At 45.1% G+C, this 14308-nt stretch overlaps 1 protein-coding gene across 1 annotated transcript in view; it reads left to right on the forward strand.

Annotated features, from left to right (window-relative positions):
• Positions 1 to 610: 610 nt before the first annotated feature.
• lrmp (lymphoid-restricted membrane protein) overlaps positions 611 to 14308 on the forward strand; it is a gene marked incomplete at its 5' end in the record, with an annotated part of 96138 nt that continues 82440 nt past the window's right edge. Inside the window, 6 exons of the mRNA XM_083661765.1 lie at positions 611 to 1031; positions 2668 to 2931; positions 5435 to 5539; positions 6738 to 6918; positions 13698 to 13756; positions 13870 to 13945. Of these exons, the coding sequence (XP_083517891.1) occupies positions 611 to 1031; positions 2668 to 2931; positions 5435 to 5539; positions 6738 to 6918; positions 13698 to 13756; positions 13870 to 13945 (1106 nt within the window). The remainder of the gene's footprint in view (positions 1032 to 2667; positions 2932 to 5434; positions 5540 to 6737; positions 6919 to 13697; positions 13757 to 13869; positions 13946 to 14308) is intronic.

A 14308-nucleotide genomic window follows, 5' to 3' on the forward strand; every position in this document is an offset into this window, starting at 1 on the left:
GGTGGAACAAGTAACCTTTTCCTTCTTGAACTAACATCCTTCTTCTTCTTCCTCTTAAAAATAAATCCAACTAATAAAACTACTTTCTACAAATGCTACTCTATTCCTTAAAAAAAAGTCTTAGCTGACATAGACACTAGACAGTGTTGCACAGTTGATTTCGCTACTGTTGACAAAATGTACTATTGTAAGTCGCTTTGGATAAAAGCGTCTGCTAACTTACCAAATGTATATGTTATAGCCTATTCGCACGTTATGTGTATGATGTTATGCATTTGTACAATGTTGGTTACCAGCAGAATCAACATGGCTCCCAAGTTTTCAATATAATTTTTATGTGGCTGTCTCAAACATGTGCCTGCATGTCTCGGTCTCATTTAATGGTGTATTCTCCATTTCACGCTTAGCCTTGCCTGTTATTTATTTACTTTCATTTCTTATTTCGGACTGGGAAGGAGCTCCTCAGTAAGCCCTGTGCGTTCTACTGGCTTCTAGATCGTTCCTTTCCTCGTGTCTCATTTTGATTGTTTTATCATTTTGCTCGTCTCCCCTCAGACCTCAGCCTCTCCTCTAGCCAGGAAGCCAGCTCTCCAGCCCGGCCGCCAGCACCATGGACTACTGCAGCCCCCAGTCGACGCGCCGCCACAACCCTGTGGACAGCATCTGCCGCAAGCTGCAGACTATCCAGTGGCGCGGTGACCGAGAGCCCAACTCGCCCTTCCAGATCCCCAAGCTCTCGTCCAGCAGCTACGACAGCTATGATGTCAGGCACAACCTGGAGGCCATCATCCTGAAGAAGCGGGCCGTCCACGGAGACGAGGGGGACAGAGGGAAGGAGAGGGAGAAGGGGCGAGAGAAGGGCATGCCGACCCCCATGGCTTCTCTGAGGAAAAGCCGGGGCCCCGCCAGCCCTCCCTCCACCCCTTTCACCCCCTCCGCCCCGGCCGCCAACCCCCCCGCGCCGGCTAACATCACATACACCATCACCAGCACTCTGGGAGAGAGGAGAAGCACTGCTGGCGGTAGCAGCGGTGGTACTGTAGGACAGGGTAAGCAGAGTTTCCGCGGGTCCTGAAAAGTCTTTAAAAATTTTAAATCCAATAATCGCAATTTTAGGCCTTAAAATCTGTTAAATTCGACTGCAGTTATATACAATGTCTTAAATACGATTTTGCCAGGTCTTAAATTGTTTGGGTTATGAAGTTAAAGACCCTGGAAAACAAAATCCACAAAAGCCTTCTAACTATGTAATTTAGGGTCTTATCTGACTAATTGTAAGCATAAAAAAGTAGGAAACATTAGTTTGAACCCAAATCCTAAATATCGCCATTTCCCTATTGTCATTGTTTGCTGATGCAGGGTTTGACATGGGCGGTGCTTATGGCTCCAAAACTGACTGCCCATTGACGTCAACAGGCAGATCGAATCATAAAGTAGCTTGCAGTTGTCCGTTCTTACAAAGCCTTCGTGCCCCCGCAGCTCAGTCTGCCTCTATCAAATGGAGCGGGGGGGGGGGGGGGCACTGCGTTTCGTCGGACTCTGTCTGAATGTGGCCGGGCATGGCACAGCGCTGCTCGGCTTGAATTTGAGGAAATGACTCGGGGAAGACTTCACCTCCATGCAAAGACGCATTGCATTTCTTTAAATGTGTGTTTCAAAAGTCTGCACATTAAACACATATGTTCATGTTTTTGTACCTGTTGGTGGGCTATTTTTGATTTATCTTACGACATTTATAAAACATAGTCAGTCTCTGAGCGAGCCTGCTCCACTTTCACTTTCTCTATGATCGAGTCTGACTCAGAGCTAAGGCCCTCCAGTTGAGGAAGGGCGTTGGGCGAGACCGGAGCTCCAGCAGATACACATTTTCCATTTTACGACACTTATAGGTTTCGGAGGAAAATCGATGCAGAGCCACACACGCACGCAAGCTGCTCCACCTTGGGCAAGAAAACACTGAAATTAGGAACGTTTGGTATAAAGGCATTAGAGTCGTACTGTAAGGGAAGTCTTAATGACATAAAGTCACTGTAAAAAGCCTGCAGCAAACACCTGCTCCCCTATAGAGTACCGCAGGGATGACGTATTTTTGTAGCCAGAAGGCGGAAGTCCCGGACTTCCTGGATCCTACAGGGAAAAATCAATGGGGTTTTAGAATGGGGATTTCACTTAAATCTATATATAAAATTGAGTATGTGGGCTCGGTTTGCTTCAAGTTCTGTGTTCAGCCACAGCTATGTGCGATCGGGCTGAAGTGGTTTCTAAAAATCGCGTTTAAAAAAGAAGCATTTACGTTTCAAAAGTATTCAAAGTGAGTCACGTTTATGAAGATTATCCTGCTCAACCCAAATTACCACTCCCATAAACTTTTCTTAACCACAGACCTTATTTTACACAATTAAGCGAAATCCCCATTCTAAAACCCCATTGACTTTCCCCCATAAGATCCAGGAAGTCCGGGACTTCCACCTTCCATGCTACTTCTGGGACACATTCCTGCGGTGCTCTATGTAGCTTCACAATCGATCGGGAGCATCAAAGTCCCATTTTCCTTCATATCCCTCGTACTTTTTTTTTTGCCAGTATGGACATGAAATTGGTCTTGCATTTATAATAGTCTTCAAAAGGTCTTAAAAAGTCTTAAATGTAACTTGTTGAAACCTGCAGAAACCCTGGGTAAAACATGGCAGAGGCATTGCTCAACGCCAGCTGGCCACGTCAAAGACTCTCCTTACTTTACGTTCACGCGGGGAGCCCAGGGGACGCAGGGCGAGAGGGCGAGCGGGAGCCCGCCCACGGCTCGTCAGCGCTCCCAGAGCCACAGCGTCTTCTCCTACAACGTCAACTTCTGCTCTGTGGAGTCAGGGAGCGCCATCGAAGAGCTGCCCTACCCGGCCCTGGTCATCAAAAGACTGTCGCTGGAAGACGGAGGTAATGTGAAGCGGCTTGTCCTCCAGACTATTCTAGTCAACACTGAATTGTGATCAGTCTGCTATGATGGTAGTACGTGCTAGCAAAGGAGCACAGATTGAATTCCATATATTTACCTCTGCCAAGGAGGTTATGTTTTGCGGTGGCGTTTGTCCAACTGTTTGTTTGTCCGTCCGTCTGTTAGCAGGATTATGGAAAAAACTACTGGGCCAATTTTCATTCAACTTGGTGGGAGGGTGTAGCGTGGGCCAAGGAAGAACCCATTAAATTTAGGAACGGAACCGATCCGGGTCAGGTTAAGGGAGAGGGCCAGAGCTAGGGACTGTAGATATGAACTCTGGACTATGTCCATTCAATCAGGTCGGGGCATTCCCCGGAGTTACCTTTCCAGACAAGAGGCATTGTTGTTTCTACACATGAGGAAAATCTCCGGTGTAGAGAGTAGAAAGTGGAGGAGGTGGGCATATGATGCAGTGCTGCAGGAATCACAGTGTTTAAAGGTATACTATGCTACTATTTCATAAAAAAAACATTATATAGTTATACTGTACAAAAGTTTCGCCAGACGCCAGAGAACGAAACGTTATGTTATACCTACTTGATGCTGATAATGCTCGTTGTCACAAGTGCAACAGATCGTTTGCTTGTCAGCACTCACTCGCTCTGGACATGAGCCTGTACCTTCTAAACCAGAGCCGCTCTGCGAGCGACACGGACATATATACTTAACTAGGGGCTTGGGTGGGTACAATCACAGACATATATACTTAACTAGGGGCTTGGGTGGGTACAATCACAGACATATATACTTAACTAGGGGCTTGGGTGGGTACGATTACAGACATGTATACTTAACTAGGGGCTTGGGTGGGTACGATCACAGACATATATATACTTAACTAGGGGCTTGGGTGGGTACGATCACAGACATATATACTTAACTAGGGGCTTGGGTGGGTACGATCACAGACATATATACTTAACTAGGGGCTTGGGTGGGTACGATCACAGACATATATACTTAACTAGGGGCTTGGGTGGGTACCATCACAGACATATATACTTAACTAGGGGCTTGGGTGGGTACGATCACAGACATATATACTTAACTAGGGGCTTGGGTGGGTACGATCACAGACATATATACTTAACTAGGGGCTTGGGTGTGTACGATCACAGACATATATACTTAACTAGGGGCTTGGGTGGGTACGATCACAGACATATATACTTAACTAGGGGCTTGGGTGGGTACGATCCGTGTTTGAGGGATCGCGCTCACAATGGACAATTGTGTCTATACATACAGCCCATCCGAGTGATGTCTGGATATCTTCAGGAGTTCACTGCATGTTTAGAAAGAGCTATACGATAGATCGGCAATATGGTCCCACCCCCTTTTAGGGGCAATACACAAGCCACTCGCTGTGGACTTCAATGTAAAATAGCAGTACCAAAAAAAATCATAGAAAAATAACAGAATTAATCTCGTTTATTAATATCACAAAAACACAATGACATGACAATATATTACAACTCGTCTGGCCATAGAATGCGCAAGATAAACCGGAAATATTACTTGGACCCATCTAAAATCATGTGACTCATGTCACATGTTAGGTCAGTCCAGCCTGAGCCAAGTAGCCTACAACGACGCTGGGCTCCACTACAACAGCATTTAATGTCTGAAGGCTAAATTAGCAACAGGCGGACACCGGAACTAGGTCACAGACGGGTCATGAGTCACATGATTTTAGATGGGTCAAAGTAATATTTGTATGTATCTTGCGCATTCTGTGGCCGGCCAAATTGTCATATATTGTCATGTCATGGTGTCATTGTGTCATTAATAAACGAGATTGATTGTTATTTTTCTTTTTCTTTTTTTGCTACTGCTATTTTACACTGAAGTCAACGGTGAGAGGCTTGTGTTTTCCCCCTAAAAGGGGGCGAGACCATGTGCCGCCTACAAAATGATGCATTGCCGATCTATCGTATACATCAGATCGGCAATATGTGTCTCTTGGGGTATAGGTGTCCTGATCACTGCACTAGGTTGTCAGTCGGTGCAGCTGTTTGGGGGGAGGGGAACTGGGGGGAATCCTCCCATGCACTACGTCCGTTGAAACTCCTCGCTGTCAGGTGAAAAGAAACTGCTGGCGACTACACGTGTCAGAGGAAGCATGTGCTAGTCTACAACTCTCCCCAGATCGGCCAAGGGGGTGGAGCAACGACCGGGACAGCAGGGGGAATCGGCTAAGTGGAATTGGGGGAACGGCACACACACACACACACACACACACACACACACACATAGAGTATATGAATGCTCATGGCCCTGGGCTTGTTCTCATTATCTTACTGTCAATATGTGTCAGTTTGTTGCTGTGCCTGAAAGACAATCTATCATGTGCTTGGCTTTTATGAAACTTGAACTTCGTGTGTGTGTGTGTGTGTGTGTGTGTGTGTGTGTGTGTGTGTGTGTGTGTGTGTGTGTGTGTAGGATCTACATTGGAATCCAGGAGGGAGAATATGGCAGAAGTTAGTCTCATCTGTGAGGAGGATCTACTCGACACCATCTTCCACGCTTGCGACACCCAGCGCCGAGGTACACATACAGAAGCTTGCACAATCATGATTGCTTTTACCACACATTTGATACTTTTTGCAAATTAAAGCCACAGCTCACCCTAAAATCCAAAATACATATTTTTTCTCTCACCTGTAATGCTATTATTCATCTACAGTATATCGTTTTGGGATAGTTGCCTGAGTTTTGGAGATATCGGCCGCAGAGATGTCTGCCTTCTCTTGAATACAATGGAACTGGATGGCACTCGGCTTGTAGTGCTCGAAGCACCAAAAAAATACATTCGAAAAACTCAACGCCAACGGCATCGTCTCTTTCCATAAATCATGACCCGGTTACTCAAGATAATGCACAGACTTTGTTTTGAGCAGTTTCATGTAGGAACTATTTTCTTTTGCAGTCTCATGTAGGAACTAGCTAGCAGCTAGTGGGTGTAGTTCGGTCAAAAGAAAAGAGTTCCTCCATGAAACTGCACATAACAAGGTCTGTGGATTATCTTGAGTAACGGGGTCATGATTTCTGGAAAGAGACATTGCTGTTGAGTTTATCAAATGTATTTCTTCACTAACTGATGTACAGTAGAAGTAGACAGGCATGTGGAGGGCACATCAAAAAAGAAAATGACAGTTCATCACAAAAGCTCTCCTAGAATGCATTGAACCTCACAAATGTCATAAATTAAGAATATAACAGTGTAAGTACGGTAAGTATTAAGGTTTGAACGGATACAAGTTTGAACGGATACAATACTCATTTGCAACAGCTATCGATAAGTATCGATACTACAAATTTGAAACTGAAACAATACTCATTTGCAACAGTATTGGTTCCAGGAGTGCTTTCTCTTAATGAAAAATCCAACATACTACTGATTTTTCCTTCACTAACACTGGTGGGTATTTGTTGCTTCAACAAGCTAAAAGTGTTCTGATAGGCTAATGACTACAGCAGGGGTAATCTGCTGTGTAAATGCAACGCTTGAGTGTTTTATCCGGCCTATCCATCCATCCATCCATCTATCTTTACTTTTTATGCCTCTTGATGTGTTGTCAACCCCCCCACCCCTTGTGGTATCGAAAATGGTGTCGAGTATTGATATTTTCCAGGGTATCTGTATCGAAGTTAAAAATTCTAGTATCGTGACACAACCCTAGTAAGTATAATGTTCCTCTCATACGTCTTGGTAAGGCTCACCTCTTCCCCTCTCCTGTGCCAGGTAAAGTGTACGTGTCTCGCATCGTGGACTACCTGCGGCACACCACCAGCCGCAGCTCTGAGGACAGCGGACTGGAGGAGCTCTGCAACATGCTGGACCCAGATCAAAGAGACGTCTCCATCGACCTGGACACGTACCACGCCGTCATGAAGGAGTGGATTGACGACTGCCGCAACAACGGGTACTGGGGAAAATATTGATACCTGCTGTTCATGAGTCAGTATCAAAAAAGAGCATGATTACATCTCTATAATGCTTCTGCCCTGCTCCTACATTTTCTGCTCGTGTTTTTAGAAAGACATTTTCTCTTGCTACGATATCTACACGTTTTCAATTGGCTATGTGGCAGAAAACAGATTAATTGTCTGTCTGTATGTCTGCGCTGAAGTGCCAATTGTGATGTCATCAGTCTAAGGCTATTATAGCCTTATACCCCACGGGCATTGCACTAGTATATACAGTATATACAGTATATATAAATTTGGCAATGTGGACTCCGTTTGTTTCAAGAATTTTGGCCGGCCACAGCTATGCCATTTTACGTGCGATCAGGCTGAAACTTTCAGGAAAGCGCACCTGTGCGGGTGACGGAGCTGGATTTTTTAATTAGGGCAGATGAATTGCCCTAAGGCTGATTGCCCTGAGGCTATAGTTCAGTGATTATGTCATCAGTGATGTCATCAGTCTGAGGCTGTATAAGGGGAGGAACCAGACGGATGGCTTCCGCCCCTGGGCTGTGCGGGTGACCTGACGAAGCCGGATTTTTTAATTAGGTGATTGCCCTAATTGTCATCAGTGATGTCATCCGTGATCAGTGTTTGGAATAACGCCGTTTAAAAGAACGGCGTTAGGTAACGCCGTTATTTTTTCAGTAACGGGGTAATCTAACTAATTACTGTTTCCGTCGTTACAACGCCGTTATCGTTACTGAACGCTAAATGCGGTGCGTTACTATGAAATGATTGAGTAAACTACCCGTAGCCTACACTAGTGTTGTCAAGTGAGGAGACTGGGTGGGTTAACATAACGAGATAAAGGATTATGATTGGCTAAGGCAGAGTCATGTGTTTCATGGTAGCCAATCGGAGCCAGTGTTACACACGAGCCAGGAGTCAGGACACGGGCGACACACACACACACACACACACACAGACACACCAAACAGATTCGAGGAAGCAGCAGAAATGGCGAGTCCGGAGTAGAGAGCTGCGCGGGCCTGAAATTTCGGCCCGAGCCCTCCCCGGCCCGTGACATGCAGACCCGTGCCCGATCCAGCCCGTTGCGAGGCCCGAAGCCAATATTACGATATAATGACACATCTCTCTCCCTCTCTGTTCCGCGTGCTGCGTCGCCGCGCGGCCGTCCTGCGCAGCCTCTCTCTGTCTGTCTCTCTATTTGACTCTCTCTCTCTCTCTCTCTGTGTTCGGGAGCTGTCCGCTCGCTGTACATGGACGGACACGGCACAAACGGCTTGTTTCTCTCTCTCTCTCTCTTCGGGAGCTGTCTACAGCTACTAACGTCACGTGAGGGTCTGTGTGTGGCTGGGGGAGTGTCTGTGCACTCCTCCTCTTTGTCTGACTGTGCTCCGCTGTGTAAAATCAAGCGAGTATGCTAATACAACATTATTTGAGTAACGCAGACCAACTTAGTACAGCTCATCATGTTTCATTCTTAGGGAAGCGGTGCAATATTTAATAATTTTTCATTTCAACATTTTTCTCTTTTTTTGTGGAGGGCTGGTGCAATACTTTACCACTGGGTACCCTTGATGTATATGTACACTGTAGGAATTTAATGTTAATTGTCGTCTGATTGCACTGTCTATGTCAATATGTATATGTCTAACGCTGTGTCTCTTGATGCCCAAAAAGAATTTCTCCCAAGGGAGACAATAAAGGCTAATTCAATTCAATTCAATTCAATTTAATTGAATTATTGAAACGGCCCGACCCCGGACCTATTAATTAAAAATAAATAAAAAACAAGCCCGGCCTCGGCCCGTTTTGGTCGGCCCGAGGGGCCCGTGAGGGTACCCTCAGGTTTGCAGCAATCCATGAAAATTTGGCATTTTCAAGGTGGAGATAACGCAAATAGTTACTTTCCCTGGTAACTAGTTACTTTTATTATAGAGTAATTCAGTTACTAACTCAGTTACTTTTTGGAACAAGTAGTGAGTAACTATAACCAATTACTTTTTTAAAGTAACGTTCCCAACACTGTCCGTGATTATGTCATCAGTGATGCCATAGAGCAGGCGAGGGCGCGACGCACAGTGGTCATCAGTGATGTCATAAGAGCATATGAGCCTGCACAGCGGGTGAGCTGCAGGGCGGGCGAGGGAGCAAGTGAGGCCGCATAGCGGTCGAGCTGCAGGGCGGGTGAGGCCGCCCAGCAGGCGAGTGATCAGTGAGCGAGCAATCAGTGATGTCATAAGACTGATGACGTCATCAGTGATGTCATAAGAGCAATATCATCTTATGACATCACTGATGATGTCATAGGCACTGATATAAACTTAAGGGGCACACACACACACAAACGCACACCCCCGCGCGCATGTAAACTTAAGGCCAATAACATTTTGTGAGCAACACACACACCCACGCGCCAATTGAGCAGGCGAGCCCACGCCGCGGGGCTTCGCCGCGTATGCGAGCTGCAGGGCAGGCGAGGCCGGCTAGCGAGCCCGCACAGCGCATGAGATGCCTAGTTGTGAGAAAGGGCCTTTCTGTCTGGATTTTGCATGTTCTCCCCATTCTCCCCTGGGGTTTCCTCCATATATAACCCCCCACTAAAAACATGCAGAAGATCGTCCTCTGACCAGCGGCGGTTAGAAGAAGTTGGTTCCCGGGCGCTTCACTGCAGCTGCTCACCGCTCCTGGCCTGACCATGGAGGAAGACGAGCCAGGATGGGTCAAACGCGAAAGACACATTTCACGGTGCCTCTGCATTGTTCACCGGTCACGTGGTCATTCACTTGGTCATTCACCGGTCTGTGACTAATAAAGATGGGGTTTGTCTGTCCATCCAATTGTATCAAAAGTAAACCTTCAAATTCTGGTGTGAGGAGGTCATTACTGCCTGCCTGCACCATCACTAAATTCAAACATGCAGAATGGTGATTTCTACAGAAACCAACCATTTTCCATTAACTGGTCCAATGTTTTTTGTTTGTTTTGTTTCCTCCCCCTCGAGAAGAGCAGGTCATATGTTCTGCTTGAGTTATGCAAGTGGATGCTATGTAGGCGGGTTATGCATCAGATGAGATTTCTGCTGAGATTTTTTGCCCCACATATTTTCAGTTGTGTGCAAGTCCATTTGATCCATTGCAGGGCTGTGAATGTAGATACTTTTGCCTCGGAGGCAATGCTGCATCGGTTATCTTTATGTTCTCATCAAAGGGCTTGTTGTTGCTTAGTTGTTTACTTTATATATGGAATATGGAACAGGGCAGGCTCTCTGTCTGTCATGTCTCAGGTGGTATATCTGTCTGTCATGTCTCAGGTGGTATATATCTGTCTGTCATGTCTCAGGTGGTATACTGTATATCTGTCTGTCATGTCTCAGGTGTATATATCTGTCTGTCATGTCTCAGGTGGTATATATCTGTCTGTCATGTCTCAGGTGGTATATATCTGTCTGTCATGTCTCAGGTGTATATATCTGTCTGTCATGTCTCAGGTGTATATATCTGTCTGTCATGTCTCAGGTGTATATATCTGTCTGTCATGTCTCAGGTGTATATATCTGTCTGTCATGTCTCAGGTGTATATCTCTTGTCTGTCTGTCATGTCTCAGGTGTATATATCTAGATGTCCTTCATGTCTCAGGTGGTATATCTGTCTGTCATGTCTCAGGTGGTATATATCTAGATGTCCTTCATGTCTCAGGTGGTATATATCTGTCTGTCATGTCTCAGGTGGTATATCACACTGACACCACTGTCTGTCATGTCTCAGGTGTATATCTGTCTCTGTCTGTCATGTCTCAGGTGGTATATCACACTGACACCACTGTCTGTCATGTCTCAGGTGTATATCTCTTGTCTGTCTGTCATGTCTCAGGTGTATATCTCTGTCTGTCATGTCTCAGGTGTATATATCTGTCTGTCATGTCTCAGGTGTATATCTCTTGTCTGTCTGTCATGTCTCAGGTGTATATCTCTGTCATGTCTCAGGTGTATATATCTGTCTGTCATGTCTCAGGTGTATATCTCTGTCTGTCATGTCTCAGGTGTATATCTCTGTCTGTCATGTCTCAGGTGTATATATCTGTCTGTCATGTCTCAGGTGGTATATATCTGTCTGTCATGTCTCAGGTGTATATATCTGTCTGTCATGTCTCAGGTGTATATCTCTGTCTGTCATGTCTCAGGTGTATATATCTGTCTGTCATGTCTCAGGTGTATATCTCTGTCTGTCATGTCTCAGGTGTATATCTCTGTCTGTCATGTCTCAGGTGTATATCTCTGTCTGTCATGTCTCAGGTGTATATATCTGTCTGTCATGTCTCAGGTGTATATCTCTGTCTGTCATGTCTCAGGTGTATATATCTGTCTGTCATGTCTCAGGTGTATATCTCTGTCTGTCATGTCTCAGGTGTATATATCTGTCTGTCATGTCTCAGGTGGTATATATCTGTCTGTCATGTCTCAGGTGGTATGTCTCTTGTCTGTCTGTCATGTCTCAGGTGGTATATATCTGTCTGTCATGTCTCAGGTGTATATATCTGTCTGTCATGTCTCAGGTGTATATATCTGTCTGTCATGTCTCAGGTGGTATGTCTCTTGTCTGTCTGTCATGTCTCAGGTGGTATATCTGTCTGTCATGTCTCAGGTGGTATGTCTCTTGTCTGTCTGTCATGTCTCAGGTGGTATGTCTCTTGTCTGTCTGTCATGTCTCAGGTGGTATATATCTGTCTGTCATGTCTCAGGTGGTATATATCTGTCTGTCATGTCTCAGGTGTATATCTCTGTCATGTCTCAGGTGTATATATCTGTCTGTCATGTCTCAGGTGGTATATATCTGTCTGTCATGTCTCAGGTGGTATATATCTGTCTGTCATGTCTCAGGTGTATATCTCTGTCTGTCATGTCTCAGGTGGTATATATCTGTCATGTCTCAGGTGTATATATCTGTCTGTCATGTCTCAGGTGGTATGTCTCTTGTCTGTCTGTCATGTCTCAGGTGTATATATCTGTCTGTCATGTCTCAGGTGTATATCTCTGTCTGTCATGTCTCAGGTGTATATATCTGTCTGTCATGTCTCAGGTGGTATATATCTGTCTGTCATGTCTCAGGTGTATATCTCTGTCTGTCATGTCTCAGGTGTATATCTCTGTCTGTCATGTCTCAGGTGTATATCTCTGTCTGTCATGTCTCAGGTGTATATCTCTGTCTGTCATGTCTCAGGTGTATATATCTGTCTGTCATGTCTCAGGTGTATATCTCTGTCTGTCATGTCTCAGGTGTATATCTCTGTCTGTCATGTCTCAGGTGTATATATCTGTCTGTCATGTCTCAGGTGTATATATCTGTCTGTCATGTCTCAGGTGGTATGTCTCTTGTCTGTCTGTCATGTCTCAGGTGTATATATCTGTCTGTCATGTCTCAGGTGTATATATCTGTCTGTCATGTCTCAGGTGGTATGTCTCTTGTCTGTCTGTCATGTCTCAGGTGTATATATCTGTCTGTCATGTCTCAGGTGTATATATCTGTCTGTCATGTCTCAGGTGGTATGTCTCTTGTCTGTCTGTCATGTCTCAGGTGGTATGTCTCTTGTCTGTCTGTCATGTCTCAGGTGTATATCTCTGTCTGTCATGTCTCAGGTGTATATATCTGTCTGTCATGTCTCAGGTGTATATATCTGTCTGTCATGTCTCAGGTGGTATGTCTCTGTCTCTGTCATGTCTCAGGTGGTATATATCTGTCTGTCATGTCTCAGGTGTATATATCTGTCTGTCATGTCTCAGGTGGTATATCTCTGTCTCTGTCATGTCTCAGGTGGTATATCTCTGTCTGTCATGTCTCAGGTGGTATATCTCTGTCTCTGTCATGTCTCAGGTGGTATATCACATAGACATCACTGGTCTCATTTTGATGAAAAGTGGAAGGACTTACACTGATTAGCCTAATGGGGAAATAATTGCTACACCACTGATTTTGATTAAACTGAGGGGCGACGCATCTTGTTACTGATGTGTGTGTGTGTGTGTGTGTGTGTGTTTGTGGGGGGGGGGGGGTCATAGTTGTATATTATGGGTGTAACTTTGGATTAGAAGGGCTGTGTGTCTGCCAGGGAGCTGTCTGTGCAGTGCTGTATTTTTCTCCTTGTTTATAGAAGAAAAGGACGTGTTATAGACTGAGCTGAACATGTTTTTTTAGCGCTCGAGAGCCGGGCACCGAAAGATTAGAACAGCATTTTCAACAGGTTTTCAGGAGTCTCATAGCAACAGCATGAGCCATGGCTACTCGCTTCCTCAAACAGCTGTTGGGGAGCTGCTACAAAGAGTATAGAAGGCATGAGCGGAACTCACGCAATTTTTTGACAACCGCGCTGTCGCCATTTTGGCCTAAAAAAAACCCACACATCTCCTTACAACGGCACAGAACCATGACACACAGACACACCTTGACCGGGAAGGACACGGGCAGTTTTGGTGGAGGTACTTTTGTGCGGTACTTTGTAGGTGGAACATTTTACTGCCGTCATTATGGTAGTCTCCTTCAGGCCAAAATGGCAGAGGTGTAGCTCTGCTGCTGCGCGTTGAGGTTGCAATGGAACGACCTATTAGCTTTCGCTTCTTATCAGTCTAAGTTCTTTGGCTGCTATCTTAAAAACTTAAAAACACATCCTGGAAAGACACAGGCCCTAAAACAATGAGCAGTGATGATGAGTGTAGCTGATCTGATATGTTGTGTGATGTGATCTACTCAGACCAGTTTCTCTGTTGTGTTTCAGAGAAGAGCCAGAGGACAACTCTACTCAGGACTCTATCAAACTCCCGGACAGCCTGTCCAGTGAGCCAGCATACACACACATTTGCTATTAATTTCCTTCTAGCATACATACGGTACATGTCATGTTGCTGATCATATGTGTTTTGAATGTCTTTGGTCTGTTTGTATCTCAGCTAAGAGATCCATGCTGTTCAATACCACCTCAGGAAGTCTGGAGGCCTTTGGGGGAGAGGCGTCCAGAGTAGAATTGTAAGTTGTGTGTGTGCCAAGAAATGGCCTTTATATTTATAGCCTAAGCTAATTAGCAATATTATTTGTCCCTAGATGGGCTCTTGTAAAAACACTATTAAAAACAAATCTACAATAAACAGCTAGAATACTGCGCACACACAGAGAAAGAAAGGGACAGTCACTCATGAGTACATGACTGGTTGCACTTGAGAAACTTTTATTTTGATTTAAAATTGTCCCAATTATGATCTTGTTTAAGCTGTGTGGGTAATTGATTCCATATTTTAACCCCCTGTACAGAGAAAGCTGTCCAAGGTAGGTTTTTGCAGCAGCACCCCTAGTGGTTGTGGCAGATAGAGGGAGAGAGTTCATCCACAGGTC

Source organism: Poromitra crassiceps, assembly GCF_964638095.1.
Source record: "Poromitra crassiceps genome assembly, chromosome: 2".
Taxonomy (NCBI): domain Eukaryota; kingdom Metazoa; phylum Chordata; class Actinopteri; order Beryciformes; family Melamphaidae; genus Poromitra; species Poromitra crassiceps.